Source organism: Argentina anserina, chromosome 3 (genome assembly GCF_933775445.1).
Source record: "Argentina anserina chromosome 3, drPotAnse1.1, whole genome shotgun sequence".
Lineage (NCBI taxonomy): Eukaryota > Viridiplantae > Streptophyta > Magnoliopsida > Rosales > Rosaceae > Argentina > Argentina anserina.
Genome location: NC_065874.1, coordinates 12,052,530 through 12,072,111, shown reverse-complemented (window position 1 = coordinate 12,072,111; position 19,582 = coordinate 12,052,530). Strand labels below are relative to the sequence as shown.

The 19,582-nt window shown below is 39.4% G+C and overlaps 1 protein-coding gene across 1 annotated transcript; it reads left to right on the top strand.

Annotated features, from left to right (window-relative positions):
- The first annotated feature begins 5,886 nt into the window (after nucleotides 1–5,886).
- LOC126787071 (uncharacterized) lies at nucleotides 5,887–8,643 on the top strand. The gene has a single exon (XM_050513005.1). The coding sequence runs from the start codon at nucleotides 5,887–5,889 to the stop codon at nucleotides 8,641–8,643; it is 2,757 nt and encodes a 918-aa protein (XP_050368962.1).
- The last annotated feature ends 10,939 nt before the right edge of the window (nucleotides 8,644–19,582 follow it).

Genomic DNA, 19,582 nt, shown 5'->3' with positions numbered 1-19,582 from the left:
AAAATAGTTTATTTATTTATTAAACAAGATAGTGCTTGTAATAATAATAAAAATTCTTATTTCATAAATTGATTAAATTCAACAAATAAAATCAAGCAACTAAAAATTACTAACAACGTACAACTATTGTGAATTTAAATGGTGACAAACTACACATTTAAGTAAATTATCGGCACACGCTTATTATCCTTGCACTGATCATGGATAAAATACATATTGATATTTACCAAATTTGTTGGTGTACCTTTGTTCCTACTGTCTTGCATGTTTTCCCGAATCTTTTCTGGTTTGGTGAACTTGTGAGCAAAAATTTTGAATGAAGAAAAGCAACGAGTCCCTCCAAAACATCATAATTTGGCCACTTTTCTCACCAATGAGGTAAATGATCACAATAGGAAATTTTGGGACATTGAAGGAGGAGGAGGAGGAGGAGGAATCCGCCATAGTGTCTTGGGTTAGGATCCTAGCTTAGATATTTGTTTATGAGAAGATCTCTCTAGTTAAGAGTAGATGGCTACATTGATTTATTGGAACAACAATAAATTGACACAAATTTGGGACGTGACATTCGATTGAGATGTGAGACACCTTGATCTACTTTTTACTTAAAAAATGACGTGGAAACTTAAATTGGTGGGTAATGCGATCCTAGGTACGTAGGCTTCTTATACGTCATTGGATATAAATTAGGGTTGGTCCCCTCATTTCTCTATAAAAGGGCATCTCGCTTGATTGAAGAGAAGTGAAAAACGTAGGAGATGCACTGAATCCGTTTTCATAAACTCATTCAAAGATTTTTGAATGCCATCATCAGCTTTCCTTGTCGCCTATTCATTATCGCCTTTCCTTGAATCCATCATCAGGTTTTACCCATCCTTATTCCAAGAAAACTTAAAAAAAAAAACAATTGAGAAGTGACAAATTCAACAACCTAAGCCTTCAATTAGGGCTCGTCAATGGGTTGGACCCGGCCCGGCTCATGAGTGACAGGTTCGGGTCGGGCTGGGCCGAGCCGGGACTTAGTACATTTAGATAAATGATGGGTCGGGTCAGATTGAGTATTTTCACAAATATGAAGATTTAAGTCCACCCACCTAAAGCAGGTTTTTGCAGGCCTTGCGGGCTTTTACGGGCCAAGCATTGCAGGCTTGTATTAGAAAAAAACATAATACTTTTATTTAAGGGTTTTGAACAATAAGAAAAATTATTAGAAAACATTCTTAAAATAAGTCGCAAATAAATTCTAGTTTCGAAATATTGTTAATTGACATCAATAGATCTGATCAATATATATATTTAGCGACCCTGTAAAAATTTCGTCCATCTTGAATATGGTTTGACCGTCCGTATCTACGGTTAACAAAAAAAAGTGTTTTAACATAATAAAACCTCATGGACTGGGAATTTGCAAATAGGTTTCCTCATTATGACCACGCAGGATCGGTGACAAAAATTAGGTGATTTCAATAATGTAAACAACTTTAGGCATTCGCATCATGGTAATGGGTCATCACTTAGGTCATATTAGTGGTGTTTTTGGTAAACTGGAAATTCCGACGGCTAAACAAGTTCTAAATTGGATGAAATTTTAAAATAGTCACTAAATATATACACGGATCACATCGTGTGGTGTCGATTGATTTCAAGAAGTTTTTTTTATATAGTCGCATCATAATGCGATAGTAGTTTATTATATACCTAATATAACTGTTATGATACATTAGTGGACACTTCGGCAATCAACAACTCCAGTTCGAAATATGGTCGATCGAGACCAGCAGATGTGATCGGTAGATATATATAGGGAACCCGTAAAAATTTCATCCGTTTTGGACATGGTTTGACCGTTCGTACCTACGGTTAACCAAAAGAGAGGCGTTTTGACATATTAAAACCCCCATTGACCGAGGATTTGCCAAATGGGTTTCCTCGGTGCGACCGCGCACGATCGGTGAGAAAAATTAGGTTATTTCAGATATGTAAACGACTTTCGGTGTTCGCATCTTGGTAATAGGTTTTCCATTAGGGCATATTAGTGGTGTTTTTGGTTCACCGGAAATTCCGACGGTCAAACAAGAGGTTCGAATTGAATGAAATTTTTACAGGATCACTAAATATATATACGGCTCACATCAGCTGGTGTCGATTGATTCTGAGAATGTTTCTTCATATAGTCGTCTCATAATGCGATAGTTTTATTCTAAACCTAAAATAAAGGTTATGATACATTAGGCGATCGACACATCCAGTTTTGAATATAGTCGATCGACACTAGCAGATGTGATCGGTATATATATTTAGGGACCCCGTAAAACTTTCGTCTGTATTGGACATAGTTTGACCGTTCATACCTACGGTTAACAAAAAAGAGGTGTTTGAACATATTGAAACCCCATTAACCGGGGTTTTTCTAAATGGGTTTCTTTAGTGCGATCACACACGATAGGTAACAAAAATTAGGTATAATTAACATGAAAAATGTGCTTGCACTCAAAAACACGACAAGACTCACCATTTACGAAATCTTCTAGGCAAATGACACACCGATCCAAGGACGTAACTACACACGGGTTACGGTGGTCTATAGCCCACCTCAAATTACTAAAACACTTGTCTTTCTAGCTAAATTTTAGTGTTAAAATTTAAATTTTAAATACTAGCCCACCCCAAATCTCTATATATAGTTAATAAATAATCATTAATTTTTTTCTAACCCAACCCATTATGAAATCATGGCTCCGCCCTTGTACCGATCAATGAAACAGCTAGATATTGTTTCTAGGCCAGCTTTGCAATATTGCAGAGGCTCCGGAAGTGCCTCAATGGCTTGAGTTTGAATGGTCTGGCATGGAGCCTTTGCTCTTGCCCTTCCTCTATTATCATTTCCTCCCAAACTTTGTCAAGCACTTCCGCCAAGAACATTTGCAACATGGTGACAACATTTTGCTCCGGTGCTTCTGGCCGCGCTTCTTCATTGGAATCGTGATGGAACTCATCAGATTGTTGGTTAACGTGAATCATTCGGTTTAAATATGGCTTCTTACCCCGGTTGATTCGATATCTCGGTCACTACTGCGTCCATATGGAAGCCAAGAACATATGACACCAACAAAATGATGGATGAGCGCGATGAGAAATAGGATTTCAGTGCAGAGAGTTAATTTGGCAAGTGCTATCCAGATTGCGATACGTCCTGAAGGTGTAAACTTGACCTGGCTTACTAAAAACAAAGTAAGGAATGTTGTTGAAATGTGGTGTTGGGCCTCACTGACTTGGGTGGGGTATTATGTTTTTGGGCTTGAGTATAGGCATGGGCCTGGTGGGCCTCTGACTGTAATTGGGTTTGATACTGCTGCACACACTCCTACTATGTAAGAAGCCTGCTCCGCGTGTTGTTCTTCCACCGCCTCTGTGAGGGATTGCTGGTGGGGTTAAGTGCAGCTCTACGATTAAGGGCAAAGGGATTGCTTGAATCTTTTTGGCTTTTACCTAATTCTACTGAGTGCAAATTTTTCTGTTTAACTCTGGATATTATTTATTGCACACCAATTAAGGTCCTTAGGTGATGGTAATATCATCTATATGAGTTTCATGAAATGTTCAGTTTATAATTGGTAATTTTGTGTTTCTTTGCGATTTTTCTTTAATGAAAGTGTCTATTATTTGTTTGACTCTTGTGCCATAACTTACTTTGGTGTAAGATATCTCATGTTGTAAGTGTCTTCTGGTTAATTTGATGAAACTATTATTTTTTATAAAAAAAAATAGAGGTCATCAACAAGATAATTCTTATTAGAATGGTCCCATTAAAGCGTTTGCCAAATCTCTTCTGCATTCTTCATTGTTTGACTCCACTACCGGTCGAGTTTATATTTTCTAGTTACTACTCATCGAGTTCATATTGGAAAAATAAAATAATAATTACTCGTTTGACACTAGGAAAGAAAGTGTTTTATGAGCAAGGATATATGAACTTTACTCGAGCAGGGGCAAGGTCGCAATTAGACCAATATGATCAAGGATATGTATACCTTTTCCATACGGCATCGAATTCAGAATAATATTTTTGTGACATTTCGCACTTACAGTTTTAGGCTCTGAAATGATTGAAACCACAGGATTTATATATGGACCCAAAAACACAAGTAAACTTCTCGGAACAAGTTGGAAAACTGATACCTCTCTTTCTCTCCTTGTCCAAGTGGACTACAATCGATCAAAGTCTTATGATTTTGTTTTATATCCTGGTTCCTATCCTCTCTAATTCAAAAATAATAAATCTACTTCTTAATCTATGCAATCCTGTTTAGTGCTCAAAAGCAAGAAACTCGAGCTGCCAGATTTTTCCCTTTCTGATAAGCATAATAAGATGATGACAAGAAATGGTAATGAACAAATTGGAAACTTTCTTAAGAGTTGATGGACTACACCATCTCATGTCTAATTCTGAATATATAATTTTTGATAGCTAACAACCAGATATGGAAGGTAAGCTATATGATCATGGCAAGAGAAATTCACAACAAAGGAAACATTGGGAGCAAAGCTAGCTTCAGCAAATTAAGTACACAAACTGGACCTTTAAACAGTTAGACCTTTCAATTTATCCAGTTATTTGATGTTGAGTAATATTACGTATCTGCCAACCCCTAACCCCTAAATTGGTCCAAATAGCGACGTCTAGAAGAAACAACCAGCATGCCAAGATTTTTCCAAGTCAATAAAGACTTGAGATCAACACAAACAGTGGCGGAACTAAGATTTCTATTTTATGATGGGGGGAACTGAATTTGACAATGGAAGACGCTATGTAATGATAAACTCTAAACCCTAGTTTATGTATTGCCATTTTTCATGGACAAGCTTATTAAACTCTATGTATGCAGTAGAGATCATAGAAGCTGATGCATTAAATTGGCATAAAGTTTCTTGCAGAGTTACGGTCTAAAAATCAAGATCATTAATCTTTTTTGGCATATGTTCAATCCTTTTAATAATTCTATTAACTCATTATTACTTTATTTATACATTTCTAGACGTGTAATAGCCAATAGTTTCCTTTTATTATATTATATATGTACTAGTAATTATCATTTCAATTTTCAACCGCGTTTGCTTCCTCTCTCTCTCTCAGTCTTACCTATTGAGTAGTAATGAGGTGGTGGAATAGGATTGGCTGAAGGGGTTCATATGTAGGGGATAGTATATAAATTATACAGGTGAAATTGTGAAAATAATTTGTCAAATCATAGAGGGGGTACGGACCCGCCAGACTTGCACATATTTCCGCCCTGAATACAGACAAAACTTGATGAACTTTGATTTGATACCTTTGAACGTTCAAACCAAAACAAGGGTTAAGGAAGTCACGATCCAAGAAAATATCAACATATAAAAATTGATAAATAAAATAAAATTTATAAATTAGTGGATAATATTCAATTGTACTGAAGTTTTCTGTGATTAAAACTCAACACTTATGAATTGACTAAGTTGAGACAATATCGGTACAGTTGGTCCACGAATCACACTTATCGCTATTTAACACTTATATATTCTCTAATCATAAATTTATTTCGGTAATTAGAAAAAATGACAGATGCAGTCACTGTACAACCAAAACCTTCGTAAGGCCAATGTGTTTCGTAGGCAGGAGACACTCGGCAAAAGATAATTTCGGTAAAAACTTGCGGTACAGTTAAACACTGATCAGATTGGTTTTTCAACTAAACTAAGTTCTTCCTGGAAAGGGGTAGGCTGGGTAGTAGTGGGTGATGGTTGACTATGAACAAGAGAGACAATGTTTATACATCGAAACTTATTCAACATTACAAACTTGCATTGCTTTTTCATCTTTGCACATCTTTCCCCTCTTCACAAGAAACTATGACGACTATCTTCAGAAAGCTGAAGCTTGTCATAATCTTCTTCTGTGTTTTCACAACCCTTTCTTTGAACTCAGTCTCATCCTCTGTTCCTAAGATAATCCCCTATGGTGATCACTGTGCTTCATTTGTTCCAGAATCAACCTTGAAAGCGGACGGTATATATCATCCTCATGAATATCACCACACAGGTTACTACTACACTGGTGGAGACACTGTCAGTGGTAGTCTTAGTTGGAACTTCTCATACGATCATCAGCTCCAAAACTCAGTTGAATTCCGTGCCTGGAGTTTCGAAGAAACTGCTGTACAGGGCTTGTTCAAGCTCCGAGCAAATCTTCGATTTCCAAAGGCCAGGACAAATTACTACGAGGGGAACTTCACGAGTAGCAGTAGATCCAGGTCTCGATCAATTCATGCAGATCCAATATTTAGGCTCCAGGGGTTCTGGTCTGAATCTTCGCAGAGGCTTTGTATGGTTGGATATGGTAGGTACAAGAATCAAGGTACTTCACTTAATCAACCTGCTATCCTTAAGCTCTATAATCTCACCAATTCCACTAGTATTACAAGTTTGGTTAGTGGAACCATAGAGTCTTTGATCCCGAGTTCTGATATTATCAAGGATCCAAGATATTTTGATCCAGTCTCTATTTTGATGCTTCCTCTGATGAACTACCAGTACACCAACTCAACTAATGACACCTCTTTTGGTGAAACTGATGATCACGATCCCTCTAGTTCTCTAAAATTAGAGAGATTTTGTTCACAACTCTCAACAGTGGTACCTTATGTTAAGTTTGATCTCCAATATTCAAGCAAATGTGTTTCTGCAAGGGATTGTACTCCACTTGCTGTGCTTGATCATTTGCCTGGGCTCATGTCACTTAAGTCTATTGATTGTTTGGAAAGTGAAAGAAGATTGAGAGTTCTGGTGGAATTTGAAGACAGCAGCAACAGATGGTTTCGAAGGCCTTTCAATCCCAACACAACTTTGGTCGCAGAAGGTTCATGGAATGCAAAGAAAAATCAGTTACAGTTTGTCGCTTGTCATTTCTTACAGGATGCAAAAGATTCTTTCAACAATTCTCATGTAGGTGATTGTTCAACAAGATTGAGCTTCAGGTTTCCTGCAACATGGACAATCGGAAACGCTAGTAGCATTCTGGGGCATATTTGGAGCAACAAATCCAAGACAGAGTCTGGTTACTTCCAAGAGATCACATTCAAAACTCAACAGAGTGAGGCCGGAAGGGCTCTACTTCCAGGCAACAAATATGAGTATACAAGACTTGACCAAGTAAACAAGTTGTGCCCAAGAAAGAAGTCTCCTGCTAATGGTCACAGTTCCATTCTTTACCCAAGTCCAATTTCTTACGACATGAGATTCGATATGTCAGCTAGAAGTTCCAAGGGATTTAGTGCATGGGGAAATTCTGACCCTGTCTCTGTCGGTGATAAGTTGTACGACGAGCTTATATACTCAACACAATATACAAACTCAGCTACAATCGTTGAAGATGGAGCTGACACTCTGGCACCTTTGAGCTCTGTTGGGATGATTTCCAGCTACAACCGCAGCATCCCCACCAATATTAGCTACAGAATAAGCATTCAATTGCTAGAGCGATCTGTTGAAAAGTCAAGCAATCACACAATTCATAGGGCAACAGAGATGCAAATTTTTGCTGAAGGGATATATGACTCAGAAGGAAGCCTGTGCATGGTAGGCTGCCAAAATGTTGGCTTAAATAGTACTCACCAGACAACAGAAGATTCTGTAGATTGTGATATCCTTGTCAATTTCCAGTTCCCTCCAGAAAATCAACACAGTCATAATAAAGGTTATATCAAGGTGAGCATTGAAAGCACGCGGAAAAAGTCTGATCCTCTTTATTTTGAGCGATTGGATTTGTCATCAGTTGCCAGTTACATGATTGAAGCAGAACGATCCATCTGGAGGATGGACATGGAGATCATCTTGGTTCTTGTATCTACAACACTAGCATGTGTATTTGTGGCATTACAACAATTTCATGTGAAAAAGCATCCTGATGTGCTTCCCTCAATTTCCATCCTGATGCTACTGATTCTAACCCTTGGCTACATGATACCTCTTATGCTAAACTTTGATGCCATGTTCACTCACAACACCAACCGTCAGGGTGTAACACTTGGAAGTGGAGGATGGCTTGCAGTTCATGAGGTAATTGTAAGGGTTATAACAATGGTAGCTTTCTTGTTGCAATTCCGTCTTCTGCAGCAAACATGGTCGGCAAGATCAGCAATTGGGAAGCAAAAGGAGCTTTGGGACGTGGAGAAGAAGGCTTTACCGTTGTATCTCATTGGATTTTTCGGTGCTTCGATGGACTTAAAATCTTATGCTGGTTTGGTCTTGGATGGTTTTCTATTACCTCAAATTCTACTCAACATGGTCTGCAAATCAAAGGAAAAGGCTCTGTCTGTTCCATTCTACATTGGAACAACCTTGGTCCGAGTGCTGCCACATGCTTATGATCTGTACAGAACTCACAGTTCTGTTCATCAACTAGAGGAGTCCTACATTTATGCCAGTCCAGTTGCAGATTTCTACTCTACTTCTTGGGATGTAATCATTCCTATTGGAGGTCTACTGCTCTCTCTGATCATTTTCTTGCAGCAGAAGTTTGGGGGTCGTTGCTTTCTTCCTCAAAAGTTGAGAGGGCAGGGTTTGTATGAGGAAGTCCCTTCAATTAGTGAAGATGAATTGCCAAGGTAACCTAGTAAGTAGTGTAGGTCTCCATTTCTGGTATATGGTCAATGGAACTTCATAGTCCATGTAGACCATAGACATATCTATGTGATCCGCTTTGTGTCCTTTCCTATTATATATGCCTAGGCCTTTGATAATGAAGATTGCAAATGTAAGATTTAAGCTTTTTAGTTTATCTGCTTTCTATGTATGCACTTTAACTTTTCTCTCGTATGAGAGAAAACTTTCAATAACAAAAGTTTATGATGTCAAACTATCAAACTATTCTAACGCAACAAAGTCACTTGAAAGTTGAAACTATTAGGTTGCAATGTACGAATAATTAGGAAGGTGCTTAATTGGTTGATTGATCAAGATTTATTCTAAGCTTGATGCACTTAGCTATAATGCCATCACTATATACTAAGTGAAGAACAAAAATCCAAATGCCAGTTAATTAATGTAAACTGTCAGAGCCAAACTAGAAAAAGAACCTGGAAAATTGATTTGCCGTTTGACAGATCTGGAAAGAAAGATTAGAGCTCAGCACCAGTGTAGTATATCTTAATATCTGTCTGCCATTGGAACAAAGTGATTCAGAGACAAATGAAGAATAATGAGCATGAAGGACTTAAATAGCTGCAGCATAGTAAATTAAATAAGATTATGGCATGCTAGTTTTGTTTCCTGGAGATCATGTTTGAACATTGTGCGTGAGTACTGCTGTACTGGAAGACTGAAAGATGCAAAACAACAAGAACAAAAAGGAATGCATTGTGAAAAGAGCGCAATATTCTAAGTATCAGATCATCACCTGTTAAACAGCAACAAGCGTGGCCCGTGGACCAACTGTACCGATATTGTCCCAACTTAACCACCTCACAGGTGTTGGGTTTTAATCACAAAAGGCCTCGGTACAATTGGTTATTATCCACCCACTTATAAGCTTTATTTTCTTTGTCACTTCTTAGATGTGGGATCTCTCATCTCCAACAAGCCCCCTCACGTACAACCTAATTTTTAGGTCTGCACGTGACAGATTAACATCCCACATACTGGGATGAAAGAAACTAAGGTCTAGTAACCAACGACACTTAGTGGCCATCCAATCGGAAATCCTCCGATGGCATGACAAAGTGGCATCCAACTCGGGCCCACGAAAAATTGGAGGCGCGACTGGAGAGAAACCCGCTTGTTGAAGATGAGAGATCCCACATCTAAGTGACAAAAAAAATAAAGCTTATAAGTGGGTGGATAATAACCAATTGTACCGAGGCCTTTTGTGATTAAAACCCAACACCTGTGAGGTGGTTAAGTTGGGACAATATCGGTACAGTTGGTCCACGGGCCACGCTTGTCGCTGTTTAACATGGTATTAGAGCATCTTGCTCTGTTTTTCTGGGAATTTTTTCCTTTTTTCCTTTCTCCGGCAGCTAGCTCGAAGCTTCTGTTTTTCAGCTCCTCAAGGGTGTGGGGCACTGTCACGACTGAAAAATCATCCACCGGAACTGACGACCTCCTTGAGATCCACATCCAGGGTGATACGCAAGGACTCGGCCAAGAAGATGGACCTCCTTTCACTAGCTCGGAACTTACCCGGGCCGTGCCATACCCGACCCGGCAAGCTTCTCCTTCACCTATACCCGGAATCGCGACACCACGTTCCGGCGGACTCGCTATCCCCTCGCCAGACTCCGCTGCACCTCGCCGCCGTCGAATCCACTTCTTGATTCACCCAGCGAACAGTACCTTCAACCTCCCCTCGCCGATCCGGTACTCTCATCCGTCGGGTTTTTCATCCGCCTGTATTCGCTTCCGACTTCGCCTCCCAGAGCTAGACGATCGCCTCAAGCACGTCGCACCACTGCAAGTAGAACAACGACGCCGCAAGCTCCCACGCTCCGCCGCTGAAAATCGTCGTCTCCGAAACTGCTTTTTTGACCCGGCCCGCATCCGAACCGGCCCGCATCTGACCCGGCCTACATCCGACCCGGCCCGCATTCGACCCGGCTCGCATCAGACCCGACCCGGATCCGACCCAGCCCAGAATTGGTTGTCTTGTGTCAATGTAGGTTCACTGACAGTGCACGTGCACCCAAGACAGATTTATACCCTTTTTTTTGTACTTCCGCTGTATAATTCCTGATTTTTTTGAATTCCTTTCTTTCAATGGGTTCTAAAGACGAAGCTGATGTTCTGAAATTTAAAGTATCTGTCAAGAGTTCTGACAGTGGGTCCTTTGGGGGTACTAAACTTAATGGAACTAATTTCCGTAAATGGAAGAGACTTATGGCGGCTCATCTTCGAGGTATGCACAAAATGAGGCATGTAACCGGAACCACTCATGCTCCTAGCAAAGATGATATTATTGCCTACACTAAGTGGGACGATGATGATGGTCTTGTGATGTCCGTCTTGTGGAAAGCTATGAATGACGAGATAATTGATCTGGTGGAGGCATGTGACACTGCGCAGGCAATATGGCTGACTCTTGAAGGCTTATATACTAATGACTCTGATTTTATACAGGTTCATGAGTTAATGTGCACCGCCTTGGCGATGTAACAGGATGGGCAACCGGTGGCGCAATATTTCACCAAACTAAGAAATATTTGGGCTGAGATTGATATGAAACGTCCTTGCTTGATCAAACATCATGAGGATATTGTTTGGTACCAACGTGAGAAGGAGCTTGAGCGAGTTCACCATTTCCTGAAAGGTCTTGATACTAAACATAACAGTGCGAAAGGGGAATTGCTCCGCCAAACCGAACCTCCTAGCTTAATTACAGCTTTCACATATTTCCGTAAGGATGAATGTCACCAGGAAAGCCTTCATCAGGCACAAGTTGACGTTTCCAGCCTTACTATCCGTGCTAGATCTTCCGCACCACCTCTTCAGTAGGCCACTTCATCTCCACTTCAACGAGGACCACCACCAGGTTTCGGGAATCAGCCACGCCCTCCTTGTTCTTATTGTCATGATACTAACCATGCTCGCGCAACCTGTTGGAAGCTGTATCCACATCTTCGGCCTAAGAGGCCCCATCATCATCCCAAGGCGAAAGCAGCTATTCAACTAGTCCAGGAACCCGATATCTATGGTGTGGTTGGACACGATCATCATACCGCAGGCGGAGCAAACCCTACTGCCTCCATAGCTGGTCGTGGAAAAATTGGTATGGCTTTAAATATTTCTCACTTTGTTGGTTTTGATACTTGGATTATTGATTCGGGTGCGTCTGATCATATGACTTATGCCAAATCTTATTTTACCGTATTGTCTCATCCACCAGTACCCTATGTTACTAATGCTAATGGTGAGGCATTTCCCGTATTAGGAAAAGGGTCGGTTCGTATTACTCCCACAATAGAGCTTCAAAATGTGCTATATGTTCCTGCCTTATCTCATCATTTGATCTCTGTCCCCCAATTAAACTCTGACGCTAAGTGCTCTGTGACATTTTTTCCTATGTATGTGATTTTTCAGGATCTTCTCACCGGTGAGTTAATTGGTCGGGGGTATCTGAGGGGCCGGTTGTTTCATCTGGATCAGACATATGCGGGGGCGAAACCAGGGGCACCATCTCGGACCGCTTTAATCTCCACTTTTGACAAGCTAAGTGAAGTTTGGTTATGGCATCGTCGCTTAGGGCATCCATCCTTTGGTGTTATGAAATCATCTATGCCTACTTTGTTTCTTAGTGTGGATGAGTCCCTTTTACATTGTGAGACATGTGTTTTGGGTAAGAGTCATCGATCTACTTATTCCCGTAGTACTTCTAATAAACATCTTCTTCCTTTCGAATTAATTCATTCTGATGTTTGGGGACCCTCCTAAGAATCTACTGTGTCCGGGATGCGATATTATGTGTCATTTATTGATGATTGCACCCGTCTTTCATGGATTGTTCTCCTGAAAACAAAAAATGAAGTTTTTCCCGCTTTCCAAACTTTCTATGCCACTGTTAAAACACAATATAATGTCACAGTTCGAATTCTTCGTTCTGATAATGGGGGGGGGAGAGAATATATGAATCATGTTTTTCGGGAGTTCCTTAACACACATGGGATTGTTCATCAAATAGCGTGTCCTTATACACCTGAGCAGAATGGAGTTTCTGAAAGGAAAAATCGTCATTTACTTGACATGGCTCGGTGTATTGTTTTTAGTGCCCATATGCCCAAATACCTTTGGGGTGATGCTGTCCTCACTTCTGCCTACCTCATTAATCGTCTTCCCTCTCGTGTTCTTCAGGAAAAAGTTCCATATGAGGTACTTGCATCTCATGTCTCCTTACCTTCTTTTCATAATCTTCCTGCCCGTGTTTTCGGTTGTGTTGTTTTTGTCCATCTTCCAAAACATCAGATATCTAAGTTAGATGCTCGGGTCGTTAAATGTGTGTTTGTTGGGTATGGAGGACATCAGAAAGGGTACCGGTGCTAACATTCACCTACCAAGAAGTACTATGTCACTATGGATGTCACTTTCTTTGAGGATATGAGTTATTTTCCCTCTTTCGATACTACTCTTCAGGGGGAGAATTCATACTTCGAAGAGCTGTATCATGGAGAGGGGGAGACAAATAAGCCAGTAGATATGATGACCGGACCAATTGAGATTACCGATATGTCCGTTATACAAGCACCACCGAGTGATTCCGATATAGTCACTCCAGCGATTCAAGCACCAGAAGATGACAACACAACTGCCCCTCATACTACTGACCAAAACTCTCCTGGTACGGAAGATCACTCATACGAGGTTAGTCATTCTATTGGGACTAATACTAGTGATGCTAATAGTAGACAATATGCCTTGCCAAATAGGTCTACTCGGGGTCAGCCAACAAAAAAATATGAACCTACCCTTCAGGCAAAAGCTAAGTATCATGTGGCAAACTTTATTTCTACCAAAAGATTGTCTAAGTCATATGAATCATTTGTGAATCAAATATCTACTGTATCAGTATCTAACAAAAGTGCAGGATGCATTGAGAGATCCAAAATAGAGAAAAGCAATGGAGGAAGAGATGGAAGCATTACAAAAGAACAATACTTGGGAGCTTGTATCACCACCACATGGCAAGAAGACTGTGGGATGTCGTTGGGTGTTTACAGTAAAGCATAATTCAGATGGGTCAGTGAGCCAGTATAAAGCACGCCTAGTAGCAAAAGGTTCACCCAGACATATGGCATAGACTATGATGAGACATTTGCACATGTTACAAAGATGAACACTATTCGGGTATTGCTCTCTTGTGCTGCTAACTTAAACTGGCCACTCAGACAGTTTGATGTTAAAAATGCGTTCCTTCATAGAGAACTTACAGAAGAAGTGTACATGGATCTTCCGTCGGGATATGCGGCCGCTTCTCCAAGTAACTATGTATGCATATTGAGAAAATCTTTGTATGGTCTTAAACAGTCACCTCGTGTCTGGTTTGGAAGATTCTCACAATTCATGAGGAGAATTGGCTACATACAGAGTAATTCAGACCACACACTATTTCTCAGACATCAGCAAGGGAAGGTAACAGCCCTAATTATATATGTTGATGATATGGTAGTTACTGGAAATGATATTGTTGAGGTGGATAGATTACAGAAACAGCTAGCCACAGAATTTGAGATGAAAGACTTAGGTACACTCAAGTACTTCTTGGGCATTGAGGTAGCCCGGGGAAGTAATGGTATTTATCTGTGTCAGAGGAAGTACATCCTTGATCTGCTAACAGAGACCGGTATGCTGGATTGCACTCCCATTGATACTCCTATTGAGCAAAACAATCGGTTAGCAGAGTATCCAGATCAAGTACCGACTGAAAAAACTCGGTACCAGAGGCTAGTTGGACGTCTGATTTATTTATCACATACCAGACCAGATGTTACATATGCAGTAAGTGTAGTGAGTCAGTTCATGCATAATCCCAGCGTGGACCACATGGATGCTGTTGTAAGGATTTTGAGGTACTTGAAGTCAGCCCCAGGAAGAGGAGTAATGTTTTCTAAACACAAAAATATCTTTGAGGTTTGTGGCTTCACAGATGCAGACTGGACTGGAAATATTACAGATCGGAGATCCACATCAGGGTACTTTACCTTTGTTGGGAGTAATCTTGTTATATGGAAGAGTAAGAAACAAAAGGTGGTAGCTCGATCTAGTGCTGAAGCAGAGTACAGAGGTATGGCTCAGGGGGTATGTGAATTGTTATGGCTTAGAAACTTGCTACAAGATTTGGGTATTAAGCCTAATTGTGCGATGCAGCTGTACTGTGACAACAAAGCAGCTATTGATATTTCACAGAATCCTGTGCAACATGATCGTACAAAACATGTGGAGGTTGATCGTCACTTTATAAAGGAAAAACTAGATGCGAAGATTATTAGTTTTCCTTTTGTTCCTACAGAAGAACAACTTGCCGATATGCTCACAAAAGGAATATCTAAAAAACGTTTTTATGACTCACTTGGCAAGTTGAGCATGGTTGATATGTATGCGCCAACTTGAGGGGGAGTATGAGCACTAACGGGTATTGGAGCACCATGATAGTGGAGCACCATGATAATGAAGCACCATGATAGTGGAGCACCATGATAGTGGAGCAATCTTTATACATGTATATATAGAGATGATTGTTGTATGTAATTGAAGCAAGATAGTATAATATAAGTTCATTATCACCATCAACCGTACCATCCACCTAGCCATTACTAACAGTATGGTCTGCCAGTGCTCCTAATTTCTAGTCAACGCCTGAAATCTCCACCTATTTCCAGTTATCAAACTCTAATCTTGATGCCTAACTAAATGCTACACAATTCTAGCTTCTAACTTCTAAGCATTGTGCTTTGTTGAGTCCTTGAAAACTATAACAAGTTTGTAAGGATAACTAACTAACTTGAATAGTTGAATCTTATAAAAACAATACCCACATTATCATCCCAAATTACAAGTTATATTAACTAAGGAACTCACAAAATAATGAAACTGAATATATTTCATCAGTTCATCTTATTCAACATGCATTAATTTTTCATTTCGTGTATACTTTTTTTTGTACACTTTAATCTAATCTAATATATGAGCAATGATATGAGCTTTGTAGATATATGAGGATATGGATTTTGCCACCCGGACAAAAGAAACACTAATATATGAGCAATGATATATGACAACTCTAAACTGATTCAGGGCTGAGCTTCCTGAGAAAGAAAGTACTAAGATTGAGACAGCAAGACCAATACTACTATGGACATGGATTCTACCTTAATACTCTTGGTGATGTTTTGCAGTTACATTTAGAGGCAAAGCAAGAATTTTAGCCCCGGAGTTACCAATGTTATATATGCAATGCAAGCTCTTGTTCCAATCTTGAAATTGAAAGATATGAAATGCAAGCTCTCTCCCTAGGCTTAATTCACCTAGCTAGCTGTAATGCTATGTAGCACCGACACTTCTAAGGTCAGAGTGTCGGAGTGTCTGACACTCCCCGACACTCCGACACTCCCTGACACTCCGACACTTCCCCGACACGCCACGTGGCGTGTCAGTAATATTGACTTTTCTGACACTTCTCCGATATTTTGACTGACACACCACATCATCATTTTAGATTAAAAAAACATAAAAACAAAACAGAATTAACCAAAGTTTTGTTTCAGCCCCATCGTTTTTCCTTTCTTCTTTCCTTAGATTTATTTATTTTGAATTGTTATGCAATGGAATGAACTTGAATCTTTTATGCATTATTTCATGTGTTATATATTTCTTTTATGTATTAATAAATATATTAAATTATATATAAATAGCCGTGTCGGAATCTAGATTTTTTAGATTTGTCGTATCGCGGTATTGGTGTCGGTATCCGTGTCGGTACTACATAGCTGTAATGCCATAAATCTAAACATCCCAGGTGTAAAGACATTGTGAAATTAAGGTACAGAGATTGGAACCTGTAAATCTGAGAGGCGTGGCCCCTTGCTTTTGAGGCTTTGAGACTTTGGGGTCTGCTGCTGCTGCTGTAAGTCTAAACATCCCACCGTATGTACTTACCTCAAGCCAGAGACTTTTGACTGACTCACTCTCTACTCCCCGCAGTCCCCAATACGACGTCGCTAAGCGTAGCAAACAAAGCAAGGACAATGACCACCCACCACCTTCCTCCATGAAAGACGCCGATTGATCACCTGTACGCCCCTAAATTTCACTTCTTTAATTTCGTCAAGATCAATTTACTGAGCTTCAATTTCTTTTTTATTTATTTTTTTAATTTGCAGAACGATAAACGCGAAAGAATCGTCAAATGGAGCCGTGACATCACCATGAACAGCAAAAGGTTCATCTTACATGCAAATGGTTATAATTTATTCACCTTGCCATGCTTCTGAAATATTCAATGTAAACAATGCTCTCTACACACCTGGAACTGAATACTCAACCAAATAGATTAGTTTTAGTTTTAATTTTGATTTAAAAACACAAAACAAAAACAAAATAAATGTGTCAATTTTTTTTTGTTGATTTCCATATATATATATATATATATATATATATATATATTGGGATTAGATTCAATTCTAAGTATATGAATTCTGTAAACATATATCTCTGGGACTGAGTAGAAGAGTAGGTAGTAGTAGGTTGATGGATTGGGGTTGACCTCTACTGGAGATTAATTTTTAAGTTTTGCATTGCCCTTTTGAAGTTTTGATCATGTTCAGTTCTTCTTCCATATATTCTCCATTTACAAGTTACAACATTAACATATATGCCAATACATACATATGAATGATATGATCACATAGTGATATGCTATGAGGATCATCAGAAAGTCAAAGCCTGAAAACTTATTGTTCTTTGTTTTCACCATTATTCACTCTTTGAACTCAATCGCATCCCTAGCCTCGCTGCTAAAATCCCTTATGCTGATCATTGTCACTCTGTTGTTCCTGCATCAACTTCAGAAGTATACCGAGGATATCATCCCTTTGCGTATCGCCATACAGGTTACTACTACGCAGGTGGTGGCACAGGCAATCCAAACTCAACATATGATGGACATCAGATGGAAAATTCAATTGAGTTTCTGGCCTGGAGTATTCTACGGACTGATGTACAAGGCTTGTTCAGGCTTCAAGCAACTCTTCACTTTGAGCAAGCCAGTACACTTTCCTATGTAGGAAAGTCCAGTGGTCAGCCTCGGTATCCACGTGGCTACAGATCTCAATTAGTTAGAGGAAGGTCAGTGAAGTTTATACTACAAGGGTTCTGGTCAGAACCATCTGCAAAGCTCTGCATGGTTGGATACGGTTATAGTTACCCCAAAAAAGGTACTTCAATCAAACATCCTGCTGTTTTTAAGCTATATAATGCCTTGAACTCCACTAGTGTTACAAATTTAATTATTGGAACCGTTGAGAGTGTGATCAACAGAACTGATAATATCAAAGATCCAAGGTTTTTCAATCCAATCTCCATTTTGCTGCTTCCTCGTATGAACTACAAGTATACTTTGATTCCTAGCAAGTTTGATAATCACAGCTATTCTGGTGGAAGTGATGAGCATGAAACCGCAACTTTTTGCAACAAGAAAGCTTTTGCTCACTATCATCAGTAACACTGAGGCATCAATGTGATCTCAAATATCCAAGCACGTGTATTTCGGCAAACAACTGCACTCCACTTGTTCAATCTGATAATTTGCCGCTGTTCATATCCATCCTTCAAGGACATAGAGTGCTTGGAGGATCAGAGAAATGTTAGAAAAAATGGTTGATAAATCATTTAAAATCAAAATTTAATTGATTAATTAAAGTAGGTTAAACTTATAATTAATCAAAGACGAACATAGATTTGAGTTCTCCATAATGAGGGCTACAAGATCATATGTTTGTTTGTGTAATTTGGTTTGTGAGTGAATAAGAAATTGTCACTCAAAGATGGCTACTTAGAATGAGGAAAAAGTGTTTATCCCACATTGAAAAAGAGAAGTGTTGAAAAGACTTTATATAGAATCCATTGTGTATGGATTGTAAAGTGTGTAAACTTTCTTATACCCTCTCGCGCACGCGTAGGGGGGTGTAAATCTCAGGTCACAAGCATCCTTGCACCGGTAGAGGAGGCGTAAACGTCTTAATTACAGTATGGTATACACACGTCGTCTCGATTAGTTCTTCTATCACAAATCGTTCGGTATTTTGGTTGATTTTCTTTCCATATTCTTTGTTATTAAAGTTATATAATTTTATTTCTGCTTTATAATTATTTATAATTCAATTTATTAAATTATATATGCAATATATCACTCTTTCTTCTAACAAGAAAGTTGAGAGTCCTAGTGGAAGTTTCTGTCATTGGCAACAGCTGGTATCAAAGGCCTTTCCATCCTAATACATTTCTTGTAGCGGAAGGCTCATGGGATGCAAAGAAAAGTCAGATACATTTTGTTGCTTGTCAATTTTCAGTGGTTACAACAGATTCGTTCAATAATTCTCAATAGGTGACTGTTCAATTAGATTGAGCTTGAGATTTCCAGCAATATGGACAATCGGACATACTAGTAGCGTCATGGGGCATATTTGGATCAACAAATTGAAGACAGAGTTGGGTTACTTTGGGTCGTCGCATTTGAAACTCGTCAACGTGATGCTGGATAGGTTCTATATCCAGGCCAAAAATACGAGTAAACTAAAATAGACCAAGTGACCAAGTTGTGTCCGCGATAGAAGACTGCTAGTAAAGGTCAGAAGACCAACATGTACCCAACTCCTTTTTCATATGACATGAGATCTGATATGTCAGCTAGAAGTTCTAAAGGATTAGTTGCATGGAGCAGTTTTGAATCTGTTTCTGTTGGAAATCAATGTTAAACAGCGATAAGCGTGGCCCATGGACCAACTGTATCGATATTTTCCAAACTTAGCTACTTCACAAGTATTGGGTTTTAATCACAAAAGGTCTTTGT

Bases quoted from the DNA above. Each gene is read 5' to 3' on its own strand.
- LOC126787071 (XM_050513005.1), top strand. From the start codon at position 5,887: ATGACGACTATCTTCAGAAAGCTGAAGCTTGTCATAATCTTCTTCTGT.